The sequence below is a fragment of the Hemitrygon akajei genome, chromosome 7 (assembly GCF_048418815.1).
Source record: "Hemitrygon akajei chromosome 7, sHemAka1.3, whole genome shotgun sequence".
Classification (NCBI taxonomy): Eukaryota; Metazoa; Chordata; class Chondrichthyes; order Myliobatiformes; family Dasyatidae; genus Hemitrygon; species Hemitrygon akajei.
In genome coordinates, this window is record NC_133130.1 from 88,566,001 (window position 1) to 88,583,232 (window position 17,232).

The following is a 17,232-nucleotide window of genomic DNA, read 5'->3' on the forward strand; positions in this document are numbered from 1 at the left end:
GTAAATTTGCCATTTTCACCATTTGAGCAATGACAATCTTCTCTAACTTCTTAAGTGATTTACAAATGATCATGTTGTATTAATGACCCTTAGTTCTTGTTATTCCAACGATAAACAGCTAATCAAACCCTTGCATAGCTTTTAAGATCTCTTTTTGGCAATCCCAGAGTCTTTTTTCCTCAAGAATAGAACATTACATTCATTCTTTCTTAGTAACTATTATGGATTGTTCCAGTAAAACTCCTTTGCGCTGTTTACTTTGCTCCTTTTGTTTTGGAAGGCCACGATAGTAAATTCTCTTGTCAATCTGTGAGGGAAGGAGTTTATTCATTTTCACATCAATTTCAAAGATATCAGAGATGCCAGATCCTGGATTCTGGAACAAAAACAAAGTACTGGATGAACCCAGTGGGCCAAGCTGCATCTGTAGAGTCGACAGACCCTCACCTCTATTCTGGCTATCTTCTCTCTACTTACTCAGTCCAGATGAAGTTTCAACCAAATGTGAAATGTGCATTTCATTCTACAGATACTGCCTAACCTGCTGAATTCCTTCAGCAGTCTTATTTTGCTTCAAATCACTCCAACTCACTTCTTAATCCTCACCACTCATGAATCCATAAGATTCAGCTTCCAACTGGTTTGTGTTGTTCTCTTATTTAAGTGGATCAGTGTTGGTGTCTATGGCTTTAGGTGCCATGTCCCTAAGCTATGAAATCTTGTTTCTTTCTGTCTATATCTTCCCCTCTCTTTCATCCTTTGTGATGTCCAGTGAGTTTTTGGCCATCCAGCCTAATATCAATTTGTGTGGCTCAGTATCATATTTTCTTTAGCAATGCTTCTATAAAGCCCCTGGAATATTACAGTTAATAAATATATATTCACTGTTGTTGGTGTTGCTGCTGCTGTTCCCCATCTTTTTGAAAACTACTGTCAATCAAGCTGACTTCCACATGGGGAATCTGTCATGACCAAAAGCCCTGTACAGTTAAGGTGCATGTGGACTTCCAAAATATTTTTCCACCAACTAAGTTAACATCAAAGCTGGTTATTTGGTAGCAACACGAGTAAATCTGCAGATGCTGGAAATAAATAAAAACACAAAATGCTGGCAGAACTCAGCAGGCTAGACAGCATCTATGGGAGGAGGTAGTGACGACGTTTCGGGCCGAAACGTCGTCACTACCACCTCCCATAGATGCTGTCTGGCCTGCTGAGTTCTGCCAGCATTTTGTGTTTTTATTTGGTAGCAATTTCTGTTTCTTAAATGGGCGTGAAGTTTGATATAATCTCCCTCAACTAAGGTCAAGTAACTTAAAATGAAAATCCACAAGTGTTTATTTTGATACATCAAATGAATATGGATTTAATTATGAAATACTGAAATCATTTTATTCTGGTTTACCACAACGTATTTATTTTCATTTCCAAAAGTTATTTTGCAGTTCACTTGTTGGAAGTTAGGAACATTTGGCTTTGTTTTAGGTTAAGTCAAAAGTTGATAAAGTTGAAATTGGTTCAAAAACATGAAACTCTTATTTATTCTCACCAGAAATTCCTCAAATGAGGCCAAAGCCACTGTACATTAATATAACACGAAACAATGAAAGCGTTTACAGCACACAGGACCAATACTTAGCAGCTCGAGTGGCATTTATTAAATGGCTTGTGACCTTTTTCCTGGAAAAGAAATACACACCTACTAGTCAGAACACTAAGAATGGTGGAGAAATGCTACCTAAAATTATCCAGGTATGGTTTTTAAAAAATTGAGTTTGCTTTCAGAGTTATTATAATATGTAGCAATGTATAAGACCTAAAATTCTGTTCCTACGTTTTATACAATTGCCAGTTGAACTCTCTTTGTATTGCATCCAATAAGCAACAATTGATTTCATACCTGCCCAATGAAAACCCAGGGGTTGGTCATGTAAAATGGCTTAGAATACTTACCATTCCCAACCCCTTGATCTATTCCTGTATTTTTTTTTTTCTGTGTATAGGCTCTGGCATTTACTTTTGTCAAGCCAGAAAGTTCAGGACTTTGATGCACACACCTGAATGCAGAAGTCCCAAGCTTGCTGAAGGAAGAGTTCTTGCTTGCAAATATGTTACTTTGCTCTGTTCCCAGATTTGACTCACCTGAGGAATCCAAGTGCAAGCTTCCTAACATTTCCTAACATTTGTACTTATGAATCTTGTACCTGTCGATAGTCTATGCAGAGTCCACATTTAAAGGAAGATTTACAGACTTGAATAAAAGGAAATAATGAGTAAAGAGACATTTTAAATTTCTGTTTACTGTAGTGTTTTAATTAAATGTTTTAGGTGTTTTTCAAGTGACCCAACTTAACTTTATAAAGAAATTATGTAATAAAACATTGTGTACTTTTGTAAGTTGGATAAGTTCTGAAAGACTTGGAAACTTTGTCAGATGGCAAAGATAGGCTGTGACTACCTTCTGTCAAAAATATTCTTCATTATTCTCTGATTGGTTCTAGTTCTGGCCTCCTTACAGGATATAATTTATGTATAAAAAGCCCTACAAATACTGGGCCTTGCCGGTTACAGTCTGAACTTCCCCTTCATCAATTTCAACTTCTCCATTTTATATGAGAATATAAAGTGTAGCTAATACACACTTAGTGGCAAGTGCGAGCGATGGACCATATTTGGGGAAATGTGGGGCTAAATTATTTAAGGAATCGATCTCCTAATCCTGCAAGATAACTTTTCAAGTTTTTTTCTAAGTCATCTCTAGGAAACAGAAACAGGTTAACAAACTTCAGAAAATTTCATTGATGTCGATTGTAGACCAGCAGTGGAAAGGGTGAGCAGTTTCAAATTCCTGGATGTCCACATCTGTGAGAATCTATCCTGGGCCCAACATGTTGATACATTTACAAAGCGGGCACGACAACAGCTATCTTTCATTAGGAGTTTGAGGAGACTTGGTATGTCACCAACAACACAGGCAAATCTCTACAGATTTACCATGGAGAGCACTCCATCACTGTTTGGTATGGAGAGGCCACTGCACAGGATCGGAAAAAGCTGCAGAAAGTTGGAAACTCAGACAGCTCCATTATGGGCACAAGCCTCCCCAGCACTGAGAACAGCTTCAAAAGGCAATGACTCAAAAAGGCATCGATCATTATGGATCCCCATCATCCAGGACATGCCCTGCTCTCATTGTTACCATCAAGGAGGGGGTACAAGAACCTGAAGACACACATACACAACATTTCAGCAATAGCTTCTTCCCCTCTGCCATCAGATTTCTGAATGGACACTACCTAATTATTTTTTTCACCTTTTATTTCAACAGTAAACAACTCTTTCATGTCAGAATGAAAACAGACCTCTACAAAGTGATCTAAATGAATTACAAATATAAAGTACAAAATAATTGATTGCATAAGTTTTCACCCCCTTCAAGTCAATATTTAGCAGATGCACCTTTGGCAGCAATTACAACCTTGTGTCTACGTGGATAGGTCTCTATCAGCTTTGCACATCTGGATGCTGCAATTTTTCCCTATTCTTCTTTTCAAAACACCTCAAGCTCTGTCAGATTGCACGGGGATCATGAGTGAACAGCCCTTTTCAAGTCCAGCCACATATTCTCAATTGGATTGAGGTCTGGACACTGACTTGGCCACTCCGGAATATTAACTTTGTTGTTTTTAAACCATTTCTGTGCAGCTTTGGCTTTATGCTTGTGGTCATTGGATTGCTGGAAAACATATCTTCTCCTAAGGCCCAGTTCTCTTGCAGACTGCATCAGATTTTCCTCCAAGATTTCCCTGTATTTTGCTGCATTCATTTTATCCTCTACCTTCACAGGCCTTCAAGGGCCTGCTGCAGTGAAGCATCCCCACAGCATGATGCAGCCATCACCATGCTTTTGATGATGTGCAGTGTTTGGCTTTTGCCGAACATAACATTTAGTCTGATGTGCATAAAGCTCAATTTTGGTTTCATCAGACTATAGAACCTTCTTCCAGCTGACTTCAGAGTCTCCCACATGCCTTCTGGTAAACTCTAGCCGAGGTTTCATGTGAGTTTTTCTCAACCGTGGCTTTCTCTTTGCCATTCTCCCATAAAGCTGCAATCCGGGCAACAGTTATTGTATGTGCATTCTCTCTCACCTCAGCCACTGAAGCTGGTAACTCCTCCAGAAACATAGAAATATAGAAAACGTACAGCACAATACAGGCCCTTCAGCCCATAAAACGAACATGCCCCTACCTTATAACTACCTAGGCTTTACCCATAGCCCTCTATTTTTCTAAGCCCCATGTAGCCATCCAGGAGTCTCTTAAAAGACCCTATCGTTTCGGCCTCCACCACCACTGCCGGCAACCCATTCCATGCACTCGCCACTCTCTGCGTAAAAAAAAAAACTTAACCCTGACATATTTTCTGTACCTACTTCCAAGCATCTTAAAACTATGCCCTCTTGTGCTAGCCATTTCAGCCCTGGGGAAAGCCTCTGACTATCCATACGATCAATGTCTCTCACAGTTGTCATAGGTCTCTTGGTGGCTTCCCTCACTAGTCCCCTTCTTGCATAGTATATCAGATTTTGAGGACGGCCTGCTCTAGGCAGATTTACAGCTGTGCCATATTCTTTAAATTTCTTGATGAATGACTTAACTGTACTCCAAGGGATATTCAGTGACTTGGAAAGTTTCTTATATCAATCTCCTGACTTGTGCTTTTCAAAAAGTCTTTCGCGGAGTTGCTTGGAGTGTTCTTTTGTCTTCATTGTGTAGTTTTTGCCAGGGTACTGACTCACCTTCCAGATACAGGTGTATTTTTACTACAGTCAGTTGAATCATCTTGACTGCCCACAGGTCTCCAAAACCAGATCTCCATTTAACAAATTTGTGACTTCTTAAACCAATTGGCTGCGCCAGGGATGATTTGGTGTTTCATATTAAAGGGGGGGGGGGGTGAATACTTATGGAATCAATTATTTTGTCTTTTATATTTGTAATTAATTTAGATCACTTTGTAGAAATCTGTCTTCACTTTGACACAAAAGAGTATTTTGTTGATCAGTGTCAAACAAGCCAAATTTAATCCACTGTGATTCAATGTTGTAAAACAGTAAAACATGAAAATTTCTAAGGGGTATTACAATCTACTGCAACAAAACAAATTTCATGGCATATGCCAATGATATTAAATTTGATTCTGATTCTTTAAATTAATGTAAAGAATTGCATCCCTCCGGGAAGTTATTATTTGGAAGTACTGACCTAAGTGCTATGTATTGCTGCATATTTCTGGCAGTAAATGGCTTTAGGATAAAGTGAACATATTAAATAAAGAATGGTAGAAATTAGTAATTGTTGTTAATTGCAAATGTTTAAACATCGTTGAATGTTAGATTTGTATGCAGCAAAACATTTTAGAAATCCAATCTGAAAAAATGTACATCCAAGAGCTTTCTTTACTAAGTGAGCTCGAGTGTTTGCATTTCGCCTATCAGTAGGGATTATAGGTAATTAGCATCTTAAAACTTCAGTAAACTGTCATCTTACTCCATGGGCCTTGGTTCCCAAGCTCCTTTCCTCCTCCTGCTGAAAACTGCTTTTCTTGCCATCAACATCCATGCACTATCAATTTACAGGTTTTATATTTTTTTGTGTGAGTTTATGTTTAATTGTTATCTTTACTATATGTACCTTGTATTGTGTATGACTGTTGTATTGCACCTTGGCCCCAGAAGAACGCTGTTTCATTTGTCTGCATGTATGGGTATTTATGTTTGGTTAAATGGTAATTAAACTTGAATTTGAACACCGGTTCTCATTTTTCTTGAAACCTACCATGTTCCATAGAAAATAAATTTACCCACTATGCAACATGTTTAAAAGTCTGCTGGAGTATTATTGAAATAACTTTCAATAGTCTTGAAAATCTGCAAGTTCGCCACCACTACCAAGGTCCCTGCTGTGCAAATTAACAGTTTTGTTATATGTTATCTTCATGCACAGAGCAAGATTATTTTGTGTATTAATCCATGTTACATTAACTAAGTCTGGGGGGGGGTGGGAATTGCTAGATTTCTGTTTAGAAGAATAATATAAAATGTATTTCTCAAATTAAACATCTGGTTTTTTTTTCTAATTTAATAAGCAGTCAGTGGCTGCCAATCCATCAGGTCAGGAGAAAGCCGCTGAAATGGAAACAAATGGGTCTTCCGAACAAGACCGATCTCACTCCAACAGCAGTACACTATCTGAAAGAAGACTCAGTTGTTCCAGTACCTGTAGCATAGAAGAGGAACACCGGTCAGTTTACGAAATGGTTCAGAGAGTACTACTTTCATCTCAAGCTAATGTGAATTTTATCAATGAAGTTTTTCATCAGGCAAGTGCATATATTTAATAAATACAATCCCCCTCAAAAATATTATTTACTTTGGTGAAAAAGCACAGCATTTCAATGGAAATAGGTGGTTATATGTTCTTAAAGATAATAGAATTTCCAAAGACTTTTGCTGAAACTTTGTGTGACTGTAGAGAACATTTTTCATTTCATAATATGATTGACAGTCAATAAGTTAACTGAAATCCTACAAATCCAATAGGTCATGAAGTAAAAAGTATGATGGAGTGTAATTAAGATATTAAATTACTATCCGTTTCACCATGACCCTTTTGATGTTTTGATGCGATAGTCAGAAAAATGTACATGTTCTACTAGCATTGAATCTTGATTCTCTTCTTGTGCTGTGTTAAGTAATTTTCATTCAAGTAGAGCAAATATCTTTTTGACAGGAATAACTTAAAATAGTGAGTGCTAATGAACTTGTATGCATGGATAACTTGCCATAATTAGACATAGTACGACTATGCATTTTAACTGCTTTTGGCTTTCTTCGTTTACCTCTGGCTAAAAAGCAAATCTTCTAGATGCCCATTTCCACTGTTTTCAGGAAGTATTTGGCAATATTTATAGGTCGAGGTGCAGACTTGTACTTTGATATCGTCAAAGTATGAACCATTAACCAATTAATATATCATTACATTGTATTAATTTGAAGGCTGAAGCGGGACTAATGTTGTGCCTTTATTTAAGTAGGACTGTAAACATAAGCCAGTAAACTACAGGCTACCGTCAGTGGTGGAAAAGTTATTGAAAGTGGTGGTCAGTTATTGAAAGCGACTGAAGGACAGGATGTATCGGAATTTTGAAAGCCAAGGACTGATTAGGAATCATTCATGTCATTTAGTATGTGGGAAATCATGTCTTAGGAATTTGATTGAGTTTTTTTGAAGCGGCAAGTAAGAGGATTGATAACTGCGGAGCATTAGACTTTGATAGGCTGGTTCAGAAGTTTAGATCACATGGGATCCTTGATGACCTAGCCAGTTGGATACAAAATTGGGTTGGTGGAATCAGGAAGAGGAAGTTGAGGGAGGACACACCAGTCCTCATCAAGGGATCAGCAGTGGAAAGGGTGAGCAGTTTCAAGTTCCTGGGTGTCAACATCTCTGAAGATCTATCCAGAGCCCAGCGTATTGATGCAATTACAATGAAGACACGACAGCAGCTATATTTCAATAGGTTGTTGAGGAGACTTGGTTGTCACGAAGGACTAGCAAATTTCTACAGATGTACCATGGAGAGCATTCTACCTGGTTGCATCACTGCCTAGTATGGGTGGGGGTGGTCACTGCACAGGATTGGAAAACGCTGTAGGAAGTGGCAAGCTCAGTCAATTCCAGCATGGGCAGTAGCCACCCCAGCATCAAGGACATCTTCAAAAGCTGATGCCTCTAATAAACACATCCATCATTAAGGTACCCATCATCCAAGACATGCCCTCTTCTCATTACTACCGTCAAGGAGAATGTACAGGAGCCTGAAGACACACACTAAATGTTTCAGAGACAGCTTCTTCCCCTCTGTCATGAGATTTCTGAATGCACAATGAACATTACCTCCCTTTTTTCCCCCTAATTTTTTTCTTCTCTTTTTGCACTAATTTAATGTAATTATTATTATTTCTTGTAATTTATGCTGGTTTTTGTAATGTATTTCACTGTACTGCTGCCACCACAAAACAACAAATTTAGTGACATGCCAGTGCCGAATAAAGTCTTCTCGGGCTTCTAGCTGGGTACAAGTATTGATTTTAACCGGCGTTTCGATAATAAACTCTGTCTTCTTCTTCAGGGATAACGCTTGGGCATGTCTAGTCTAATGGTATTTATCCTCCCATCATCCATCCCTACTGATTGGTTAGTCCTCGTCCAATCAGGTTTCTGCTGTCCCACCTTGTTTACAATCAAATTCCAGTTCTTACTTAGAGTGAGACCTTCCTCTTTGTTAAAGTTCCCTGTGAATGCAGAGCAGCGTATATTAGCCAGAAGAGACACATGGTGGAAACCCATATCAAGGAGCTCAGGAGGTTTATCCATGTGGGTTACTAGGAAAAATCAAGAGCAACAGAACATTGCATTCACAATGGCTATCGGACTGATTTTGACAGCACAAGACTACTGTGCCGTGCCAGTGGCTTTTGGGACCACCTGGTGAAGGAAGCCATTGAAATAGAACTAGAGGAAAAGAATGTTAACAAAGATGAAGATCTCGCTCTAAGTAAGAACTGGAATTCAATTGTAAACAAGGTGAGACAGTAGAAATCTGATTTGTTAGTCCTCATCCAATCAGGAGGGATGGATGATGGGGGCATAAATACCACCGGTCTAGACATGGTAGGCATCATCCCTGAAGAAGATGGCAGTTTGTCATCGAAATGTCAGTGAAAATCAATAGCTGTACCCAGCTGAAGCCGAGAAGGGTTATTTGTCCTATACGCTCTAGATCCTTTTTCATTTGCCAATGATATTAAACCTGATTCTGAATCTGAATATTTTCCACTCCTTAAGGTACTGATTGTTCAAGAAAATTGTGTAAGGTAATATAACTAGGGTAGCAGGAGAATGTGCAATAAATAAGTGGACTATGTATGGTAGAAGAGCCAAGGGACCTTGAGGTGAATGTCCAGAGTTGTTTTAAGATGACAGGGCAGGTCAATAAGATGGTTAAAAAGGCAGACGCATCAGATTGCAAATGAAGAGTCTCAAGCAGATTAAGGGTCTCAACCTGAAATATCGATTGTCCATTTCCTTTCATAAATGCTGCCCGAGCCACTGGGTTTCTCCAGCATCTTATGTATTGTTTAAGGGCATATTGGGGTGTTTTTCTTGATTGTGAGAAGCGCAGAATGTATAAAGGCAGGAAGGTTTAACTAGAATTGTTTACAATGGTTGGGCCACAGCTTGAGTACTACATATGGTTTTGCTCACTACCATACTGTGATAATTGCAATGGAGGGTGCTAAAGATATTTATGAAGATGACATATACAACTGTGAGGAAATATTGTATAAATTAGGGTTACATACTTCGGCACAGAAGTCTGAGAGATGATTTAATTAAGATGTATAAAATAATGAGAGGCCAAAATCAAGTAAATAGGAAACACCCTTTTAAACTACAACATATACAATAAAAGAAATTGATAGAAAAGTCACAGAGGAAATGAAGAAAAAAATGTATTTTGTGTCTTGAAAGGGTGGTAGAGGTTGAAATGCTCAATACTTTTCAGAAATACATGGTTGTGTGCTTGGAAGTACTGTGACATGTAGTCCAGTGGATCTGATGGAAAAGAATAGGTTAGTTCCACAGGTAGGGTCCTAAACTGGAGCAAGAGTAATTTCAGGGGAATTAGGCAGAGGTCAATTGAGTGAGCCTGGTTGGAGGAAAAGGAATGAATAGCATGTGGAACTTTTTTCCAGGGTGTAATGGCATGTGTCCTGGGCAGCAGGTGAACAATAAGCATGGCAAATTTAGGGAACCTTGTTTGACCAGAGATATAAAGGCTTTGGTCAAGAAAAAGGAGGAAGCATACATTGGGTTTAGGAGGGTGGGACTGAGCGAATCCCTTGATGACTATGAAAAGATTAAGAATACTTTTAGGGGGAAATCAGGAGGGCATAGAAAGGGTATGAGATGGATCTGGCAAGTAAGGTTAAGGAAAATCCTAAGAGGTTCTATAACAATTTTGGAGTAAAAATGTGGCTAGGGAGACAGAAAGTTCCCTTGGAGATCAACAGGGCCACCTGCGTCTTGAGTCACAGGACAATCTTAATGAAGATTCCTCCAAAATCATGTTTGCTCAAGAGACAAGGGAAACAAATGAAAAGGTTTTGGAGGACATTTGCATTTCCATGGAGGAGCAATCTGTAACCTTACAGTATATTAAGGTGGATGAATCCCCAGGTCCTGACCCAGTGCATCCTTGGACTTTGGGGAAGACAAGAGAGAAACTGGAGATACTTGCTTCCTCATGAGCCTCTAGAAAATTTCACAAAGACTGGAAAATACTGATGTTACATTGTTTAGAAAGGTAACAAGGATAACTCGGGGAATGACAGGCTGGTCACCCTGACATCAGTACTGTAGACAGTTCTGAGGGATAGGATCTGCCAGCATTTGGATAGACAGAGTCAGATTAGGGGGTGACAGCATGTCTTTGTGCATGGGAATTCGTGCTTGATAAATCATGTAGAGTTTTTTTGAAGAAGTAACTAAAAAGTGGATTAGGATAGGGCAATGGATGTTGTTTCTTTGGACTTTAGCACTGGTCTGGAAGGTTAGATTCCATGGTATTCAGAGAGAGCTAATCAGGTGGATTCAGAGGATGGTGGTTGAAGGTTGTTCCTCTGAATGAAGGTGAGTGACTAATGGTGTGCTGTAGGGGTCAATGTTGGAAACTTTGTTATTATTTATGTGAATGATTTGGATGCAAATGCACAAAGCTTGATAAGGGAGTTTACAGATAACATGAAATTAGGTGTTGGTAGTGAAGAAAATTATCACAGATTATAAGCGGATCTTGATCAATTTGGGAAGCGTGCTGAGGAGTGGAAAGTGGATTTGAATACAGATAAGCATGATGCATTTTGGAAAGTCAAATTAGCGTAGGACTTGTACTACGAATTGTCGGGCACTAGGGAAAAGGACCCTAGTGCATAGTTCATTGAAAAGAGCATCACAGCTAGACAAGGTTGTGTAAAAGGAGGTTAGCATGCTGGCCTTCATCAGTGAGGGCACTGAGTAAAGGAGTTGGGACATTACGTTGCAGTTGTCTAAGTCATTGGTGAGGCCGCACTTGGAGTAAGTATGTTGCCAGGTCTAGAAGGCATGAGTTAGAGGGAGAGGTTGGCCAGGCTAGATCTTTATTCCCTGAAATGTAATAGAATGAGACAGGGGCAAGCTTATAGTAATCTTTAAAATTATGAGTCATAGATAAGGCAGACAACCTGTTCCCCAGGAAAGGGCTGTCATAAACCAGAGGGCAGAAATTTAGGGTTGGAGGGGAAAGATTTGAAAGGGTCATGAGGACAACTTTTTAATTCAGTGTGTGGTGAATATATGGAATGAACTGCCAGAGGAAGTGGTTGAGCCAAGTACAATATCATCATTTAATAAGTCCTAATTACAGGAGATTCTGCAGATGCTGGAAACCTTGAGCAATACACACAGTGTGCTGGAGGAACTCAGCAAGTCACACATAATGAAAGGACTCAGCCTGAAACATTGACTGTTTATTCCTAGATAGATAGATAGATAGATGGATACTTTATTCATCCCCATGGGGAAATTCAACTTTTTTTTTCCAATGTCCCATACACTTGTTGTAGCAAAACTAATTACATACAATACTTAACTCAGTAAAAAATATGATATGCATCTAAATCACTATCTCAAAAAGCATTAATAATAGCTTTTAAAAAGTTCTTAAGTCCTGGCGGTTGAATTGTAAAGCCTAATGGCATTGGGGAGTATTGACCTCTTCATCCTGTCTGAGGAGCATTGCATCGATAGTAACCTGTCACTGAAACTGCTTCTCTGTCTCTGGATGGTGCTATGTAGAAGATGTTCAGAGTTTTCCATAATTGACCGTAGCCTACTCAGCGCCCTTCGCTCAGCTACCGATGTTAAACTCTCCAGTACTTTGCCCACGACAGAGCCCGCCTTCCTTACCAGCTTATTAAGACGTGAGGCGTCCCTCTTCTTAATGCTTCCTCCCCAACACGCCACCACAAAGAAGAGGGCGCTCTCCACAACTGACCTATAGAACATCTTCAGCATCTCACTACAGACATTGAATGACGCCAACCTTCTAAGGAAGTACAGTCGACTCTGTGCCTTCCTGCACAAGGCATCTGTCCCTAGGTTCCTATCCCTAGATGCTGCCTGACTTGCTGATTTCCTTCAGCATTTTCTGTGTTGATTATTTAAGAACTGCTTGGATAGGTACAAGAGGTGGGCTTTGAGGATTATGGGCCAAATGCAGGAAATTAGGACTGCCAGGGTGTGCAGCATGGACTCAATGGGCTAAAGGGATGTGTCCGATGGTTCTTCTTGGAAGATGGGATTAGGATATGATAATAATCTTGACCAGCATGGATGTGACAGGCTCAATGATCCCCTGTATCATATAGTTTCAATGAGCCTCAACTCCCATTCCATCCCACCTTCTGTTTCCACCCCCCCCCCCCCCCCCCAGTCATCCAGCTCACTGAATCTGTGTCTGGTTTCTGCACAGCCCACCATCATTTGCCAGGAATCAAATCTTGTGACTCTTGATCCATTACTCCAAGCTGCCTCCTCCAAATCCTCAGCCCTTGGGCCTCTTTCCCATCTAGCACTATTACCAGCCCACCCACACCATCCTACTACCAGAATTCCCTAATACCTTCTGGAGGGCCTTGTAAGTTTAGGTTGATTTAGCAGCTTCAGTACCTCACCATGAGATGTCCCATAAATAAAACTAAGTAATCCACCAGTCAGCAGTCACTATTTTACTTGTAACTTCTTTCAGTATACTTTCAGGTACCTGACTCTTCCATTATCATGAGGAATATTTTTTTTCAAGTGATATTGCACCGCCCTCTAGTGGAGAAACCATGTTTAAAATTGCTGACTTTTCCTACTTTTACAATTTTGAATATGTAAATTTAAATAATACTATTGTATTTGGACAAAACCTACATTTTGACTATTCTCAAATTTATGCTTAAATTTTGCAGGCCAAACATTATAATGCTGTTTTAATAACTCCATGGAACAATGAATATGATTTCTACTAACATCTTTTAATATGTGCTATTTTCAAAAGCTCTTCATTTTCCCTAATTCCACATCAAACCCTGTTCTCAATCCACTTCATCCTTTCCATTTATTGTCAAAGATTGGTCTCATCCCTTTTTCTTAAGCTTTTGTTTCAGTGAGCATTTCCCTTCTTAGCATTCTTGATTGTTAACACATGTATGTTCATTTCTACTTCAAAGTGCTATTGCTGTGGTTTTCAGGAAGTGCTCTACATTCTCAGCAGGTTCTAGACTTGGATCATGAGACATTTAAAACAAAAGTACTTGGGCGGTGTCATTCTAATCCATGGTAACACTCTCAGTTGCTAGCATTCTCCTCTGAGTCATAATGCTGTCACTTCTAAACCAGTTCCAGAGATATGAGCACAATAATTTTATTTGACGTTTCAGTGTAGTCATAAAGAAGCATTCTATTTCAAAAGCCATGTATCTTGATGAGTTGTCAGCCGATATTTGTGTTTTCTTTGAAGATGAAAAGACCACCATGAACCAATTTAAAAACAATGAAGTGTTGACTGTAGTGTCAGTACTTGTACCTGAATCCTAATCATTGACCAAATCTATAATCTATAGTCTATAATAATTTTTTTCTTATTTTCATGTAGGAAATATAATAAAGAATTGCAAATAAGTCATGAAATAGATATAATAAATGGATATAAATGGAGTAAGAGTAGGACAGTGTTGGAGCTAGTAAAGCTGCTGATTCACAGCTCCAGCAACCCAGGGATGATACAGACTCTGGTGCTGAGTCTGTAGAGCAGGGTGTCTCATCCAGGGTTCCGCAAGATGTTGCCAGGAGTTCCGCGAGAGATTGTGAATTAAAAAAAATAAAAACATCATTTTTCGAACTTTGCACAACAAACAACGCTAGCATTCGCAGTGGTGGGCAGTGACCCAGCAGCTCTGTCAGTAATCTCAGCCCAGTATGGCAGTGCGCAGTAGGACCATGTTTATTTGGTTGAGTCCGTTCTCAGCTTTTGACACGAGATAGGGGAGGCAGTTGATAATTGGTGAGCGCTGTATTGCACAGAGAGGCGGACAATAGGCTGATGAGCGTGAGGTGCATTTTTTGAATGCTGAATGGACTTGCCCAAATTGGGCAGTGATGTCAGCCTCTCCCTCCCGAATTACCACCCACAACTTCTTACCCATTGCTGACTGACTTATGGGAGTGAATGAACTCTACCAGTGCAGTAGAAAATTGGAGGGAAATTTTCAGTCTAAAGACAGTCCAGTGTGGCAATTTTTTGAAGAGGAGCTGTGAGGTGGAAGAGGAGGATTCCAGGCCTATGCCTATGGACAATTCTGATAAGGTGAATGATGAAGAATTACAAACTTGTGAGTCAAGAACAGACACAAAAAAAAGTCCATCTTTACAATGAAAGCTACTTATCAATAAGTTTTACATGGACTGGTGAGCCAAGTTATCCTGTTCCGTTGTGCGTAGCCTGTAGCAAACAACTTACTAATGCAGCAATGGTTCCAGCTAAATTGAAAAGACAATTAACTACAAATCACAGCCATATGACACGTAAAAGTGCTGATTATTTTAAATGACCTTTGGAATCTCAAAACAAACAGATTGAAGCTTTTGAAAATAATGTCACAGTTGGTAAAAAGAAGCAAGTTATTTAGTAGCTTTAAGTTCACTAGAAAATGTTTTTTAAAACTTTGTGAAAACCTGGACAAAGAGTACACCAATCTCCTGCTTAGCAGAGGAAGAGTTCTCAACAGGGTGTTTGAGCTGAAAGGTGAATTGCAGAAGTACTTTCAAGAAAAAAGTAAGCCAGATTTTGCTGAGTGTTCTGAAGGTGAAGAATGGTTGCAGAAATTAGCCTACTTAATAGACATTTTTCATCATATGAACCAGTTGAGCAAGTCTCTACAAGGCCCTGGAGAAAATGTTTTGACTTCAAGTGACAAGATTCTTGAATTTAAAAGGAAATCCAGAAATGTTTCATGGGCTTGAGAGTGAGGAAAGATATCAGAAAGTTTCGAGTCTTATTGAAAACCATCTGGGAGAACTGCAGTACAAAATTGAACAGTTTTTTTCCTCCCTTTCAATATAAGTGTATGACTGAGTGAAGGACCCTGTCCCTGAATCCTCTGCTCAGCCTGAGAACTTGGCTTTGAGAGAAGAGGAAAAACTTTGTGAGCTGCACCCTGGTCATGCACTCAGGATGAGATTTACTGACATCCCCTTGGACAAGTTCTGGATTTCTGTGAAAGAAGAGTATCCTGCCACCATTAGAAAGTGACGAACATTTTGCTGCTGTTTTCAACTTCTTACAGGTGTGAGCAAGCTTTTTCTTGTTTAACAAGCATCAAGAGCAAGGATAGAAATTGTCTCATTTCAGTTGAAGGTGAAATCCATGTGTGCTTATCTCAAGTTTCACCCAGAATTGAGAAATTTATTTTGTTTATCTTATAAGTTTTTAAAATTTTTGAAAGGGAAAGGAAGAGATTAATTTCAAGAAAGTTAAGCTAAAAAATCATTCTCTACTCAAAAGAGCATTTATCTCTCCTTATTCCCCTACGCTCTCGGGAAGTCCTGACAGATTCAACCTTTCCTTATAACCCAGTTCCTCAAGTCTTGGCAATATCCTTGTAAACTTTCTCTGCACTCTTTCAATCTTACTGATATCTTTATTGCACTAGATGACCCAGAACTGGACACATGTTCAGTAATAATTCTCCAAATTAGGGCCTGCCAACGTCTAATACAATTTCAACAGAGCATCCCAACTTCTGCACCCAATAGTTTGATTTATGAAAGCCAATGTGTCAGATCTCCTTATGACCCTGTCTACTTGTGACACCACTTTCAAGGAATTATGGATTTGTAATCCCAGATTCCTCTGTTCTAGTGCACTCCTCACTGCCCTACTCTCACTGTGTAAGCCCTACGCTGCTTTGTCCTCCCAAAGAGAAACACCTCACACTTGTCATCATTAAATTCCATCTGCTATTTTTCACCCCACTTTTCCAGCTGGTTAAGATCCTTTTGCAAGCTTTGATAGCCTCCCTTGCTATTCACTACACCTCCAGTCTTTGTTATCCCCAAGGTGTTGATCTAGTATGCTGCATTATCCTCCAGATCGTTGATATAGATGACAAACAATAATGGATGCAGCGCCATTCCCTGCAGCAGACCACCAGTCACAGGCCTCCAGTCATAGAGGCAAACATCTACCACCGCTCTCAGGCTTTTCCCTTAAAGCCAATGTCTAATCCAATTTACTACCTCATCCTGAATGCTAAGCAACTGAACCTTCTTGACTAACCTCACATGCAGGACCTTGTCAAGGGCTTTGCTAAAGTCCATATAGATAACATCCACTGCCTTGCCTTCATCAACTTTCCTAATAACTTCCTTGAAAAACTCTATAAGGTTGGTTAGACATGACCTGCCACGCAGAAAGCCATGTTGACTATGCCTAAACAGTCTGCATTTTATCAAATATTTACATATCTGGTCCCTTTGAATACCTTCCAATAACTTACCCACTGCTGATGAAAGGCTCACGGGCCTTAAATTTTCCAGCTTATTCTTGGAGCCTTTCTCAGACAATGGAACAACATTAGCTATCGTCCAGTCCTCCGGCACCTTACCTTTTGCTAAGGACGTTTTAAATACATCTTCGAGGTTCTGTGTAATTTCTGCACTAGCATCTCACAAGGCTTGAAGGAACACCTTATCAGGCCCTGGGGATATTATCCACTCTAATTTGCCTCAGAACAGTAAACAATTCCTCCTCTGTAATCTGCATACAGTCCATAACCTCACTGTTATTTTGCTTCACTTCAATAGAGTCCTTCTCCTGAGTAAATGCTGATGCAATAGATCTATTTAAGATCTCCCCCCATCTCTTTTGCATGATTACAACATCTAAATGGTGGTTGTGTAAACAAGATTAGTTTAAATGGATGCTTTTTAGTTGGTTTGGACTTGGTGGACCAGAGGATCTGTTTCCATACTTTATAACTCAGCAACTCAGTAGATGGCATATTTGTAAATTATTAAA

General features: G+C 39.5%; 1 protein-coding gene across 5 annotated transcripts in view; it reads left to right on the plus strand.

Moving 5' to 3' along the window:
- ralgapa2 (Ral GTPase activating protein catalytic subunit alpha 2) overlaps positions 1 to 17,232 on the plus strand; it is a 477,749-nt gene that overhangs the window by 125,287 nt on the left and 335,230 nt on the right. For 3 of the 5 annotated variants that reach the window (XM_073051378.1, XM_073051381.1, XM_073051379.1), the window contains exons 9-10: positions 1,553 to 1,752; positions 6,151 to 6,384. In XM_073051378.1, the coding sequence (XP_072907479.1) occupies positions 1,553 to 1,752; positions 6,151 to 6,384 (434 nt within the window). The remainder of the gene's footprint in view (positions 1 to 1,552; positions 1,753 to 6,150; positions 6,385 to 17,232) is intronic. The other 2 variants (XM_073051380.1, XM_073051382.1) reach the window with 1 other exon arrangement.